Source organism: Ornithodoros turicata, chromosome 8 (genome assembly GCF_037126465.1).
Source record: "Ornithodoros turicata isolate Travis chromosome 8, ASM3712646v1, whole genome shotgun sequence".
NCBI classification, from domain to species: domain Eukaryota; kingdom Metazoa; phylum Arthropoda; class Arachnida; order Ixodida; family Argasidae; genus Ornithodoros; species Ornithodoros turicata.
In genome coordinates, this window is record NC_088208.1 from 21,160,353 (window position 1) to 21,172,187 (window position 11,835).

General features: G+C 46.8%; 1 protein-coding gene across 1 annotated transcript; it reads right to left on the reverse strand.

Moving 5' to 3' along the window:
- Nucleotides 1-529: 529 nt before the first annotated feature.
- LOC135366052 (uncharacterized) lies at nt 530-10,098 on the reverse strand. The gene is made up of 6 exons (XM_064598705.1): nt 9,855-10,098; nt 5,893-5,999; nt 3,883-3,945; nt 1,487-1,570; nt 1,354-1,401; nt 530-648 (listed from the first exon to the last, which is right to left on the reverse strand). Exons 1-6 carry the CDS (start codon nt 10,015-10,017, stop codon nt 568-570), a joined length of 546 nt encoding a protein of 181 aa, XP_064454775.1. The 5' UTR covers nt 10,018-10,098; the 3' UTR covers nt 530-567.
- Nucleotides 10,099-11,835: the final 1,737 nt, after the last annotated feature.

The following is an 11,835-nucleotide window of genomic DNA, read 5'->3' on the forward strand; positions in this document are numbered from 1 at the left end:
CTGTGTTTTCATTGCGTTTTCCTTCTAACGTGGTAGCTCTGTGTGAAGTCATTTTGCTTGCACTATACTAATTGAAACACAGACTTCCATTTGAGAACAGGTTGTTTTTGCATTTATGTTTCCCTTTAACGCTTTTCGCTAGCGCAAAGTGTAGGGAAGTCTGACGATGAACATATGCCATGAAGAACAGGTATGTGGTATGCAAGCGTTTGCCGCACCAGAGCGGAATGTAGTCGAAACATGGAGTGGTATACCGTGTGCACCACCGGCACCCCAAAACATACCATAAAACGTTGATCCGTGCGTTAACCTGTGTTTTCAGCTGTTTCTCTTCGACGGTGCACGAAAGAGTACGATCAAGTGATCTAAGGGTTTTGGCAATCGAGCAATTTGGCCAGCGTTGTACGTTTCGTCCAGACGAACCCACTCATGATCATTAAGACGAAGTTGTTATATGTTGTACCAAAAGAACACCGTATATTTTTTTAGTTCACAGAATTGAGTACACACGTGAGAGCGCATTCAGTGCTGAAGTGCAACAGAGTAGTTTATTGTAGTTTTGCCTTCTCATAGCAATGTACGGCCGTAGCGCATCGCAGAGGTGAGCAGTCTGACGTCCTTCGGGATCATGTGGTCAGGGACACATTTCTGGAAAGGGACATTTAATTATCAGTGTTATGCGCGACAAGCTGGTTGACTACGGCAGCGGTATTTCACATGTCTGGGTCGCGTGCGCGAATGAAGCCAATGAGTGAATGAAAACAGGAGGCAAATCAGTGAATACGAGCTCATTTAACCCATTATTCATTGTTCTAGTGTCTCTTTCCTTCTTTCTTTCCTTTTCCTTTCTTTCCTTTATTTCTTTGTCTTTTTTCTTTTTCCATTTTTCCTTTTTTTTTTAATAGCAAGCCGGCTCTTTGCCTAGCTAACCTTTCCTTTATTTTTTTCTTAACAAATATATATACCCCCCCATTCATTAAACGAGGATGATGCGGTCGTCCTGCATGTCCTCCTACTTGTTCGAAGGTTGCCCGTTTGAGCGCGGCGGAGGACTCCAACAACTTGATGATATTTTCGAACTTGCTCAAAGGGACGGTAGCATCCGTTCCAGTCGACTTCAAGACTATAGTGTCATTTTATTCCTAGTGGAACATTGACTACGGTACCTAAAATCCGACGCGAAAGAGTGGCATAGTTTGACTGTTATTCGATGGAACACATTTCAAGCGCAAATTTCAAGCTCGTTGAAGCCTTCAGGGAGGATCGCCGTTTTGAGGAAAGAGAGTGAACCTTCACCGCTAAGCACTTCACTTGATTTTAAAACAAGAGTGAAAATGAGACCCGCATACTCACGTTGACGTCGTCCACGAATGTTTCTACTGATCTATTCGGTAACAGTTGCTTCGAAGGAGAAATTTCAAGAGCCAATGTAAGCTGTCGCAGTCAGCACGTATTCGTACTTCAGAAGTATTTTTCACAAACCTACCTCGTTCCACCTGGCTCCGACGATTCCAAACTTCACAAGGCAAGTTCGGAGTTTCTGTGTCAACATTCGTTCTGGTTCTGGGTGCTGCGTGTAAACATAGATAAAATTTGTTGCCAAGCTTAGAACGCACAGGCGTTGCACCTCTTGCCTTCAAAGAAAACATTCAAAAAACAACACTGACTGAAGCTTTCTAAGCTTATACTGTACAAGCTTTCGTATGGAGGGCCACGCTTCCTCAAAAGAAAAAGCGTTGCCATCCAGGCGAAAGCTCGTACAGAGAGGTGATATGTTCAATGCTGACAGAGGAAAAAAAGAAGGGAAAGGTTAGCCATGACGTAGGCTTGCTATTCCCAAAAGCAAACACAAACAAACACGACAACGAACAAACGGAAGATGAAGCAGTAGAGACACAGCAAATTATGAAGAAATACAGGAAAAGACAGCTCCTTCACTAGTCGTTGTGCGGACAGCCATATAGGGGGTACCGGAGAGAGCCCAAGAGTTTCGGTTCCAGGACTTCCTCTGCTTCGGAGAAAACATAGGAGCGCGATTTCAGTTCACAGTTAACGCAGCATAGTGTTCCTCTACGTCCTCAACAAGAACTCCTTCTATAGCCCTGCCATCTTGATACTAATGGCGATTTCGAGTGATGCACTTGGGGCACCTTTATCTGCCCTCGGAGTGAGCTGTAAATTCGGGTAATGCCAGCGGAGCAAGAGCCACGTGTTCGGGTCATGCAGCATGGAGCAGTTCTCACCCCTCGAGGATACTTTTTTTGGCTCCTGCTCGGATAGGCCGTGCCAGAACTGCCCCGCGAAAAAGAGCACGCATCACGTAGCGCCTTTGGTGGCAAGAACGCCTTGTGAATTTAGGTGCTTGCTGCAGGGGAAGGTAACGGTAATGGTAACGGAAACAGAAACGGTATATTACCAAAATTGGAGATAGTAACAATAACGGAAACTGAAACACACACCACGGTCCTCCATTACCGGAAACCGAAACGGAAATGAAAATTATCGTCCGGTATTGAATTCGGGTAATGGCGCTATTCCTGTTGTGCGATGACATTTGAATGACTTGTCATTTTACCTTTTGTAATGCTCTAAATATTACATGTGTGCATGGAAACAAAGCTACATATATCTGATCTCGACGGTGCATCCCTCGCTTACCTCGTCCCAGTCCTCATAACTCCATGACATCAACACATGACTATACCCCACCATAGCACGAGGACGACAGCCTACGATTTTTAGTTATCTGTTTTTCACTCCTTTTTTTTTTCAGAGCGTCCACGAATGAATGCGATATTGGATGAAAGTTACGCCGATCTTGAATTGCTGGACTCAAAGTGCCTGGAGGCGTGTTCGTAAATTTTTTATATATATCTTGCAAGATGTGCGTATCCCAACGACGTAAAATTACTTGTGTATAGTGTGTACGAATGACAGCACTTGGGCAAAGCGGGGCACTGACAGAGCCGGACGGGGAAACGGGCTGTCCTGACGGGCAGCTTTGTAACAGCCTTTCCATTACCGGAAACAGTAACGGAAACGTAACGGAAACGAACTTGAAAGGCTGGTACCAGACACGGACAACGGAAACGAAAATATAGCAGTACCGAAAATGGAAACGGAAGCAAAAATACGTCAGTTACTCTTCCCTGGCTTGCTGTTCCGGGGCGGCTCTCCTATAGAAAGGACAACGATTGGCGTGCGCCACCCCAAAATCGTGGTAAGTATAGTCACGGTCCCTTGATAGCTTCTTGGTCATGCAGCTTCTCTGTAACTCTATGGGGAAGTTTTGCCCAGCGCCCGCGTGGTGGCGCTGCCATCGGAACGCGGGAAGGAAACGCGTGAGTTGTCTTCCATGAAACGACCGTTCTTTCGCCGGTTGTAGCTATGGAGACAAGCTGCCATGAGCCGCATGGGAAGCCACTAGTAGCCACAGAAGGCTTGTGTTTAAAATCGTCTGCGGCGAATGGCTGACGTCACGGCTCTGCGTGTCCACGTGCGAAGGAGCGAGAGGAGGAACTCAGCAGGCCTTCTGTATCTACGTAGCGTTGGCCTTGGTGAGCCGTTCGTCACGCCGCATTCTTTGTCCCTGCCAGGCCTCGTTTGACTTCGTCCGGCGACAGCCGCTCGAGCTCGTTCGTCTAGTACATGTCTACCGCCCTTACCACCGATACCGTTGCCGTGCTCCTCGTTATGCATTTTGTAACTTCTAGGTTGCACGCGAGGGCTTGTGGATTCAAATAGCAGGAGACTGCCCCGTGGAGGGTTTGTCGTCCACTTCTGATGCCAATACCTCGTACATAGGTATGCCTCTTCGAGATTCACATGATGACTGTTTCGTCTGTGCAGGAAACGACATGCAGTGTTCAGTGGTGAACTCACCGACGTTCTGTTCCCATGAAACGCATAGCAGAGCCTGGCCACGGTACAGTAAACGTCGATGGCCTGTGGAAAGATGAAAATTCAGATACTATACGAATTTTGAGGCATTTTGCGCTTTCTACGACGTGTGACACGATATTCTCCCACCACGCATAGTGCTACATCTTCTTGCACAGTCACACAAAAACGCTCGCGGCAATGCCAGAGCTAAAAATGTAGGCGTAGCAGTGGACCATCAATGTAACCAGCAACCTGCCTCAAAACCATTCCGTTCTCTATCTCCGCGTGTCTCTATAATTGCCATGCGACGTAAAAGGACAAATTATCATTCACATTCCTCTCGCTCCTTTCACCACGCTGTCCCATTCCTGACTTCCTTTTCCGCCCTTGGGTCGTCCCCTTCCAAAATTCCTCCGGAGACTCTACTGACTCTGCTCTGAACTGTACCGCAGTTTGTACCTTCCTTCTCTCTGTCTCAAGAAGAGCCAAAATGCAGGCCGGTGTCCCATTGGTCTCCTCAAACGATTTGACCGTGGTGGTCGTTTGACGAGACCAATGGGAGACCGTTTCGCGTTGCCACGCTTCTTGAGAAAGAGGGAAGACGGAAGGTTCAAAGCACGATTTTTTTCTTTGGTGCGTAAATCACGAATGACTCAACGAGCGGATTCCGTTCCTTTTGTGTTTTGGTGTATAGGTAACGGCATCGTGTTAGTGTTAAGGTAACAGCATTCGTTCATTCCGCGAAGACAAAACTTCGCACTTTAGTGCCGGCTCACGTGACTAAATCGTACATTGGCAAGAGGGAAAACATAAGGGACTTAGCTTTGCAAGAGCGACGTTTAGCGCATCGTACGCTATCGCCCTTGCGTACGTAAAGGGTAGCGTTGGTGGTTCTGCGCATGTGCGAACCATAAAGAAAGCGTCGCGCATTGCGCAGAACCACTACGCTATCCGTTACGTACGCAAAGGCGATAGCGTACGAACTATATATTAACCAGAGGACATGTCAACACATCAAAGCCCATCACCACGACCTTTCGCCGCCCCTATTTTTACTTTTCATTTCTCTCGTTTCCTGCAGCAAAAAAAAAAAGAATAGAAATGAGAAGCTAAGGTACAGTGCTGGACAAAAGGTTGCGGAACACGCTCCGGCGCATTCCTTCCTCAGAGTGACACGCTATAGTAGCGAATGGGAGTGTACGGACTTACAGACATGCGCCTATAGGTAACTCAGTCACGTGTTTGTAAGTCCGTACAGTACGATTCGCTACTAGCGTGTCACTCTGAGGGAGGAATGCGCCGGAGCGTGTTCCATAAACTTTTGTCCAGCACTGTACGTAAAGTTAAAGGCTACATAAAAGGGCGTATGTCATAATGAGAGTTCCGCGTTCTCGGCATTTGCCCAAAAGTGAAAAAAAAAAAAAACGCCGAATATTTTTGTAGACATCCAGCATGTTCCGTTAAAACTCCGAAATATGCTCCTGTATATGGTGCTACATGCCGAAAATAGCGGAACCCGATCGCACTTTTCTTCCTCCGGGGCATCGCGTTTTCGTTTTTCCTTCACGTCATTTCCGGATGGAATAGGCCTCCTGCCCTGCGGAGCTGCTTGCCTCTATAGTTCAGGGGAGAACATCCCCTTGTAACACGTTCATCAGTGGGTCAAGGGGGTCCAAGTATTCACGCGGAGCCCTCCAACGAATGAAAATAAGTAAATTATTTGCGTTCTCAGTGTCCTCCTACTAAGCGTCTCTCCTTCAGTACTCCTCGTTCTCCCTAGTGATTATAGCTGCCGATTTTTTGGCATCTATTCCTGGGCGAACGTTTCAGAATGCCGAAAACATTCGAATTTGACAAAACGTATCAATGCCGAAAAACACCAGCTGAATCTATCTCCCCAGAAATAAATGCCGAAAACACAGTACCCTAGTCGTAGCGCGTAACGTAACAACAGGACAGACATGGGCATGTATCAGGTTTCTAACCAGACCGTACGCATCAGAGTCTTACCCGTGACAGAACCAGGTTTTTTGCTTCATACTTCAGGACAATCGGCTTCCCACATACTGCTAGAAACTTGGACATGTAGGCAGCACTTCTTGATGCCATGACCACACCTTTAAAGAAATGGAAGCAAATACAGAGGTACGTTGGTTAGCAACGTCAGCAATGAAGACTCACGTATGACGACATGGTTCACGGGGTCCTAGGTGCGCTGCATGTTTTAAAGCCACGAAATAAACAAAGATATACTATATAAAGGTGAGTCCGCCCACAGTTGTGTGGCTGCACGTGTCGCAGACTAGGACTGCGGATAATTTCGACCACTAGGTTTTTTTTTTAAAGACATGCCTTATGTTTGACCAACACATTTCGTAGACTGTACTATAAGGGGTTTGTAGCAGCCACTTAAGGAAACTGAACACAGACGCTTGCCAAATTACGTACTGTTACATAACACCTATAATCACCACAGCCACCACCACCACCACCACCATCATCATCATCATTCATGTCGTCGTTCCACGAGGCTTTCACCAATGTAATGGTGCAAGTGATGTGGAGTTGCTGGCCTCATACTAGCGATTTTAATTTTTTCTTTAAATCAATCAATCAATAAACGTATAAGTAACGAATATTTGTATCCACCTTGGAAAGCGTGCTCTAATAAAAGCACGGCCCCATTTTTATCCTTCCAACAACCTGTGCTCGAAGGATCCTGTAAAATACGCCTTTCTGAAAGCCTAACAAGTCATTATAGTAATTTCTACGGTTTGTATACGGCTTCTACGGCACAGGTACAGGCGCAAAGTGCAATTTACTTCTCATTCTCCTTCTGAAGAAGCGTCACAATGCGGAGAGGCCTCCGATTAGTTGCCTCAAACGACCTCTCCCGACGAATGGTTGGACGAATGGTTTGACGAGGAAACCAATGAGAGCCCGCTTCGCATAGCGGCGCTTCTTGAGAAGGAGAGGAAAAGAGAAAGCGTACATTGCGGTTTTTCTATCGGTCAGAAATCACGAACAACACAACTGATAAATCCCGTTCTTTTTGTGTTGGTTTCAAGGCAGCCCTCATTACTCAAGGACGAATTTTGGCATTTTTATAACCCTTCCTTTAGGTTTCAACAAATGACATGTACACCAAGGCGGACATTACTGACATACGTTCATCGTGTTACGATAAAACTCGAGCGCCCGCTTCGCAGACGACGCCGACCGATGTTCGGAGTTCATGGTCCTTTTCCGCAATTCTAGTGTATATTCACCGGAAGATCACTTGTGCGAGACGGGCTCATGTGGCACGTGGCGTACCGACGCACCCTACGTATTTCACCCAAGGGGCCGCGAAGCAAGCAATTGGTACCCTATAAGACGTCTGTGCAGTGAACACTGGCGAAGAAATGTCCCTTCTACGTCGTTCCTACGCAAGGTACACCCAGATCTCCCCTTTTATATGCCGTCAACGCTTCCTCGACCCATCACGTCGCTCATCTACAGGCTTCGCCTCAACGTGCCATACAGTGGCCTACTTATGTTTAAGCTCGGCAAGGTCTCGTCCCCCAACTGCGGTCTGTGTGATGTAGTTGAGGACGTGGATCCTATACTCCAAGACTGCCCGAGGTACAGTGCACACAGTTGCACCCTTGTGTCATCGCTTGCCCGCATGAATAATCGGCCATACTCCACCGAAAAGGTTCTTGGGTGTTGGCCCCGCAAATCAGCTTATGCCTGCCATGCGCGCCCTTGTGCAATTTGTGTGCAGAAGCGGCTATAATCACTTTTTTTAGGAACACCAATCTCATTCTGCGCCTCTAGTAGGTGGCACAGGGTCCTTCTCCTACTCAAACTTTCATTCTTCTTTCTTTCTTGCTTTTTTCTGTGTTTAGTCGTGACGTTGCCCGCTTAAAGCGTGCCCGACCTCGGCGAGCAGTTTGCACCATCAACACCACCACTACCGCGACCGGAGTGGCCGATATAGACATCGTATGATGATGAACCATTTCAAACACTGTATTATAAGAATTTGTTAAACATTGATTCACACACAGATGACGCTACACAATTGCGTAACTGTCCTTTAATTATTTTTCCTTTCTGACACTTCTTTAATTGTTCATTTGTTATGTGGAAGTATACTGTGCAGAAAATGTGATAAGCTACCTGGTACACCTTCCTGACTTCTATGGAGCGGCTCCATAACGGCAAACATGAGCGGGGCAAAAACACCTAGACGACACAACACAGCAGATTTTTTTCTTTTTTTGCCTCGCTCAGGTTTGCCGTTATGGAGTTCATCCACGAACTTGCCTGTGTCTACGCAATTTTATCTGTCATCACTCGCAGGTACCGCACAGAAGTCGCAGTGCAATCTCAGAAAATTTATCTATTCGAGAGCCTGAGGCATCAGTACGCGCTTACGTCGCAATTTTCGCCTCAACTGCACTGATAGCTTTTAGAAAAGTAAGATTGAAAACTACGGACAACACTGTGTCGAACTAGTCACCAACAGCGCATTGCTCGTCAAGTACAGCGGCGAAACAGCATCGCATGCGCATAACCATGGACCTGTTCGGAACATGGAGGAAGAACACACAAGCACACACAAGGAGCGGCTCCTCCCTCCTGACTAGCGTAGCCACCCTCTGGCGGCCGCTCGAATCAAAATCGCCATTACGTCCTGTCCACCACGTGATCCTCTCCAAAGTTTCGGTTTTGCGAGGCTTTATGTCTCGCGCTGTTCTACGAGCGTTTTTGCTTTTCCAAAGTAAGTTATTGTTAAAATGTGAGCACAATCGCTGAAACGAATTTATGGGAAGGTGTTCCTGCCCCGGCTGCGGTTGTCGTTCAACGAAAATAAGCTCTGTCGGCTTCATTCGTAAGTATACTGGGATCGACTGTTTTGGTCGCCTGTATGTGTTTGTGTCATCTTGAATCGTCCGTTTGGGAGCTGGCACCGTGCCGCAGATTCATTTCATATCATCTATTGTTGCACAAGTCCGATTAGTGGTGTTCTGGGTACAATATTCTTTACTGCTTGAGCAACAAACAAATATACGTGGTAGTTATCGTTGCCACGCGTGATGTTTTCGGTCCTGCGTACTCGTCCTGCATCCTGGAGGCTGTGACTGGTCTTGTAATAAAAGAGGAAACTTCCGAACACACAGAAATAAAATTACACGCTAGCGTTCAACAGAATGCTGACATCGGAACTGTAAGACGCTTACAGCTCGCGTCGTCTGCTTTGGGAGGCGCCGTGCTGTCTGGGGTCACGTGAGCGGTCACGTGGTAGACAGGAGTGTCCCAGAATACAATGCGAAGGCGGCTACGCCTGTCCTAATGAAAAACTGTCGGAAGGGCTGCTCCTGTGTTTCCGTCCTCCATGGTTGGGAACATAGATCGCGGTTGCTTGGCGACTTGGGGAGTATCTCCTATACCAGACGTCGCCTCAAGCCGTTTTACAACAGGGTGCTTCAATACTAGCTCCCTCTGCATACGGTGAAGACAACCGCGTCGTCTGCTACGAATTTCCGCCATCTTGACGCCCACGCGCAGCTCGCGATTCGCTGACAAAAGTGTAGCTATACGCTTAGCGACATACTACATTTTGGAGTTGAGTAAATACACAGCCAAGGGGCTTTAAAAACGTTAGTGAAATCGGTACACAGCGTTCATGCATGGTAAGCGTGGGAGCCAACACTGCGGCTTTGCGACATTCGCGTCTACAAAGGGTGACTCCAGCCTACACAGAGGGAGCTAGTATTCAGGCGTCCTGCTTTACAGCAATTTCGGTAGCAAGTTAAAAGTATTAAGCGCTCTCTGTCACACAATCTGTTACACTGGGTTTACAAAGCATCGAGTTGTTAAATTACGCCGTCAGCGAAAACGCCTGTCTGCCGCTATCCGGTATCTTTAAATGAAAGCAAAAAATAAAATTAATCGGTCTTCACGGGTGCACTGTCGATGCTTACCTGCCGGCTTTCCACACGTGTCGAATCTGACGCCTACGATCTTGGGCGTCAATACAGCAATGTAGAACACCGCGTGCCACATCTTTTCCATGATCTCGAACTGGTATAGGCCAACAGGGAAAGATAAAAATACTCGCATCAGGCTGCTCTTCCTATGAGTCATGTGCTCTCGAGGCTTCACAGCAAATGTTTCCTCTAATGTTTGAACAGCTATGCAAGCTGATGTTCCTAGCGGCGTTGTGGGCTCAGATCATAACTGGCAGATAACGAGTGCTCTTTCTCTCTCTCTCTTTTTGTCACGTGACTGCGCGTGAAGGCCCTTTTTGGATGCCAGGATTTCGAATGAAGGTTGTGATTCGTCTTCGCGCAGGAACTTAGACGAATCACGAGGGAAGTCTCTTAATGTTTGCTACGAAGTAACGACCACAACCTACTAGAATATAACGACCATGTCATAGACACCCCTTCCCAGCGCCGCATTTGGAGGCTAGCGGTGGCGCTACTCATCGGCCCAGTTATTACTTCCTCAACTTCTACAGTACTCTGTACTTTGGCTCAACTTAGTATTTTTGTACGCGCGGTGGATGTCCCACGAGAGATGATTTCTTCTAAAGTTGATTATTATCATCAGTCTTTCGGTTTTGATAGAAGCTGTTGCTGTCGTCTGCTACGTCTTCTCTGAGCAACGTCACAACTGACGCCCAGGGAGAATGTGCGTCCTGGGCGTCCTGGGCTGCCAATCGTGCGTCGCGTTCTGCGCGTTCCAATTTCCATCGTCCAATCCCGATGCAGATCTTGCGGCCCGATGAGTAGCGCCTCTAGCGGATCGTGCGGATGGGCTCCTCATTGGGTTTGCAGATTATGACATCGTCGCTATAATCTAGTAGGCCGTGGGTAACGACACATTGAAAATCCGTGGCTATACCGCATTATATAGGGTGTATTTTTTTTAAACGTTTCATATTTTTTATAAGAAAGATGCGAGAGCAGCATGGATACCGTTTTTGCACACCCTACGAACTATCTCGTCTGATTACATAATCGCCTTACTACCCAGTAAACCACAAACATCTATTAGACACACCAGAAAGATCCAAACATCTAAGACATTTGGGATGTCTAGTAGACGTCCGGATATGTCCAGCTAACGTGGAATGGATGTACTATGGATCGTCGGAAGCTCATCCATAACTGTATGAATGGATATCCTCTGGATGTAACAGCTGGATATTTGTCACATCTGGTGGACGTGCCTGTGAGGCATTGCGACGTCTAATATACGTCCAATCGATGTTCCTACCGAATTAACATACGATAATATAGACGTGTGTTTACGAAACGTTGTTTCGACTATCAATTCAATAGTTATTTTTACGTATAGCGCTAGAAGAAAGCGAATCTATCTTGCGAGAACGTGAGAAATTGGAGAACGAGTAAAAGCAAGTTTTTCCATTTGTTCGCGTCCTGCTCTCTGCAATTAAAGTATCTACGTAGCACTCTTCCACCAACACATTAAACCTGTCAGTTTGACAGCTCCACTCCACTCCACAGTAGGTAACCTCATCATAGACGATAGCCTGAACTACAAACACAATATTTGTTAGCAAGGAATACCAGAAATGTTAGCGGGCAGTTTGACTCATTGCAGACGTACGAATTAATTGCAGAAACACATGCTCGTCACCGTTACAAACGTTTTCGGCCCCACTACACTTAACAAACATCCCGCAACTATTGGTATTTCAGTATATGTTCCATCCAGTACGCCAATAGAGGCTACTGAGAAATGCCCAAGCCGTGTCGAGTGGGGTACGGCCACGGTTACGGCATTTGCGCTGTTCATGCACACAAAATAGCTCAAAAAGTTGATTTGCAATCTGATCTATATGTTGTCATATGTTAATCCGGCAGGAACTTTGATAGGACGTATATTAGACGTCGCAATGCCTCACAAGCACGTCCACTGGATGTGCAAATGTCC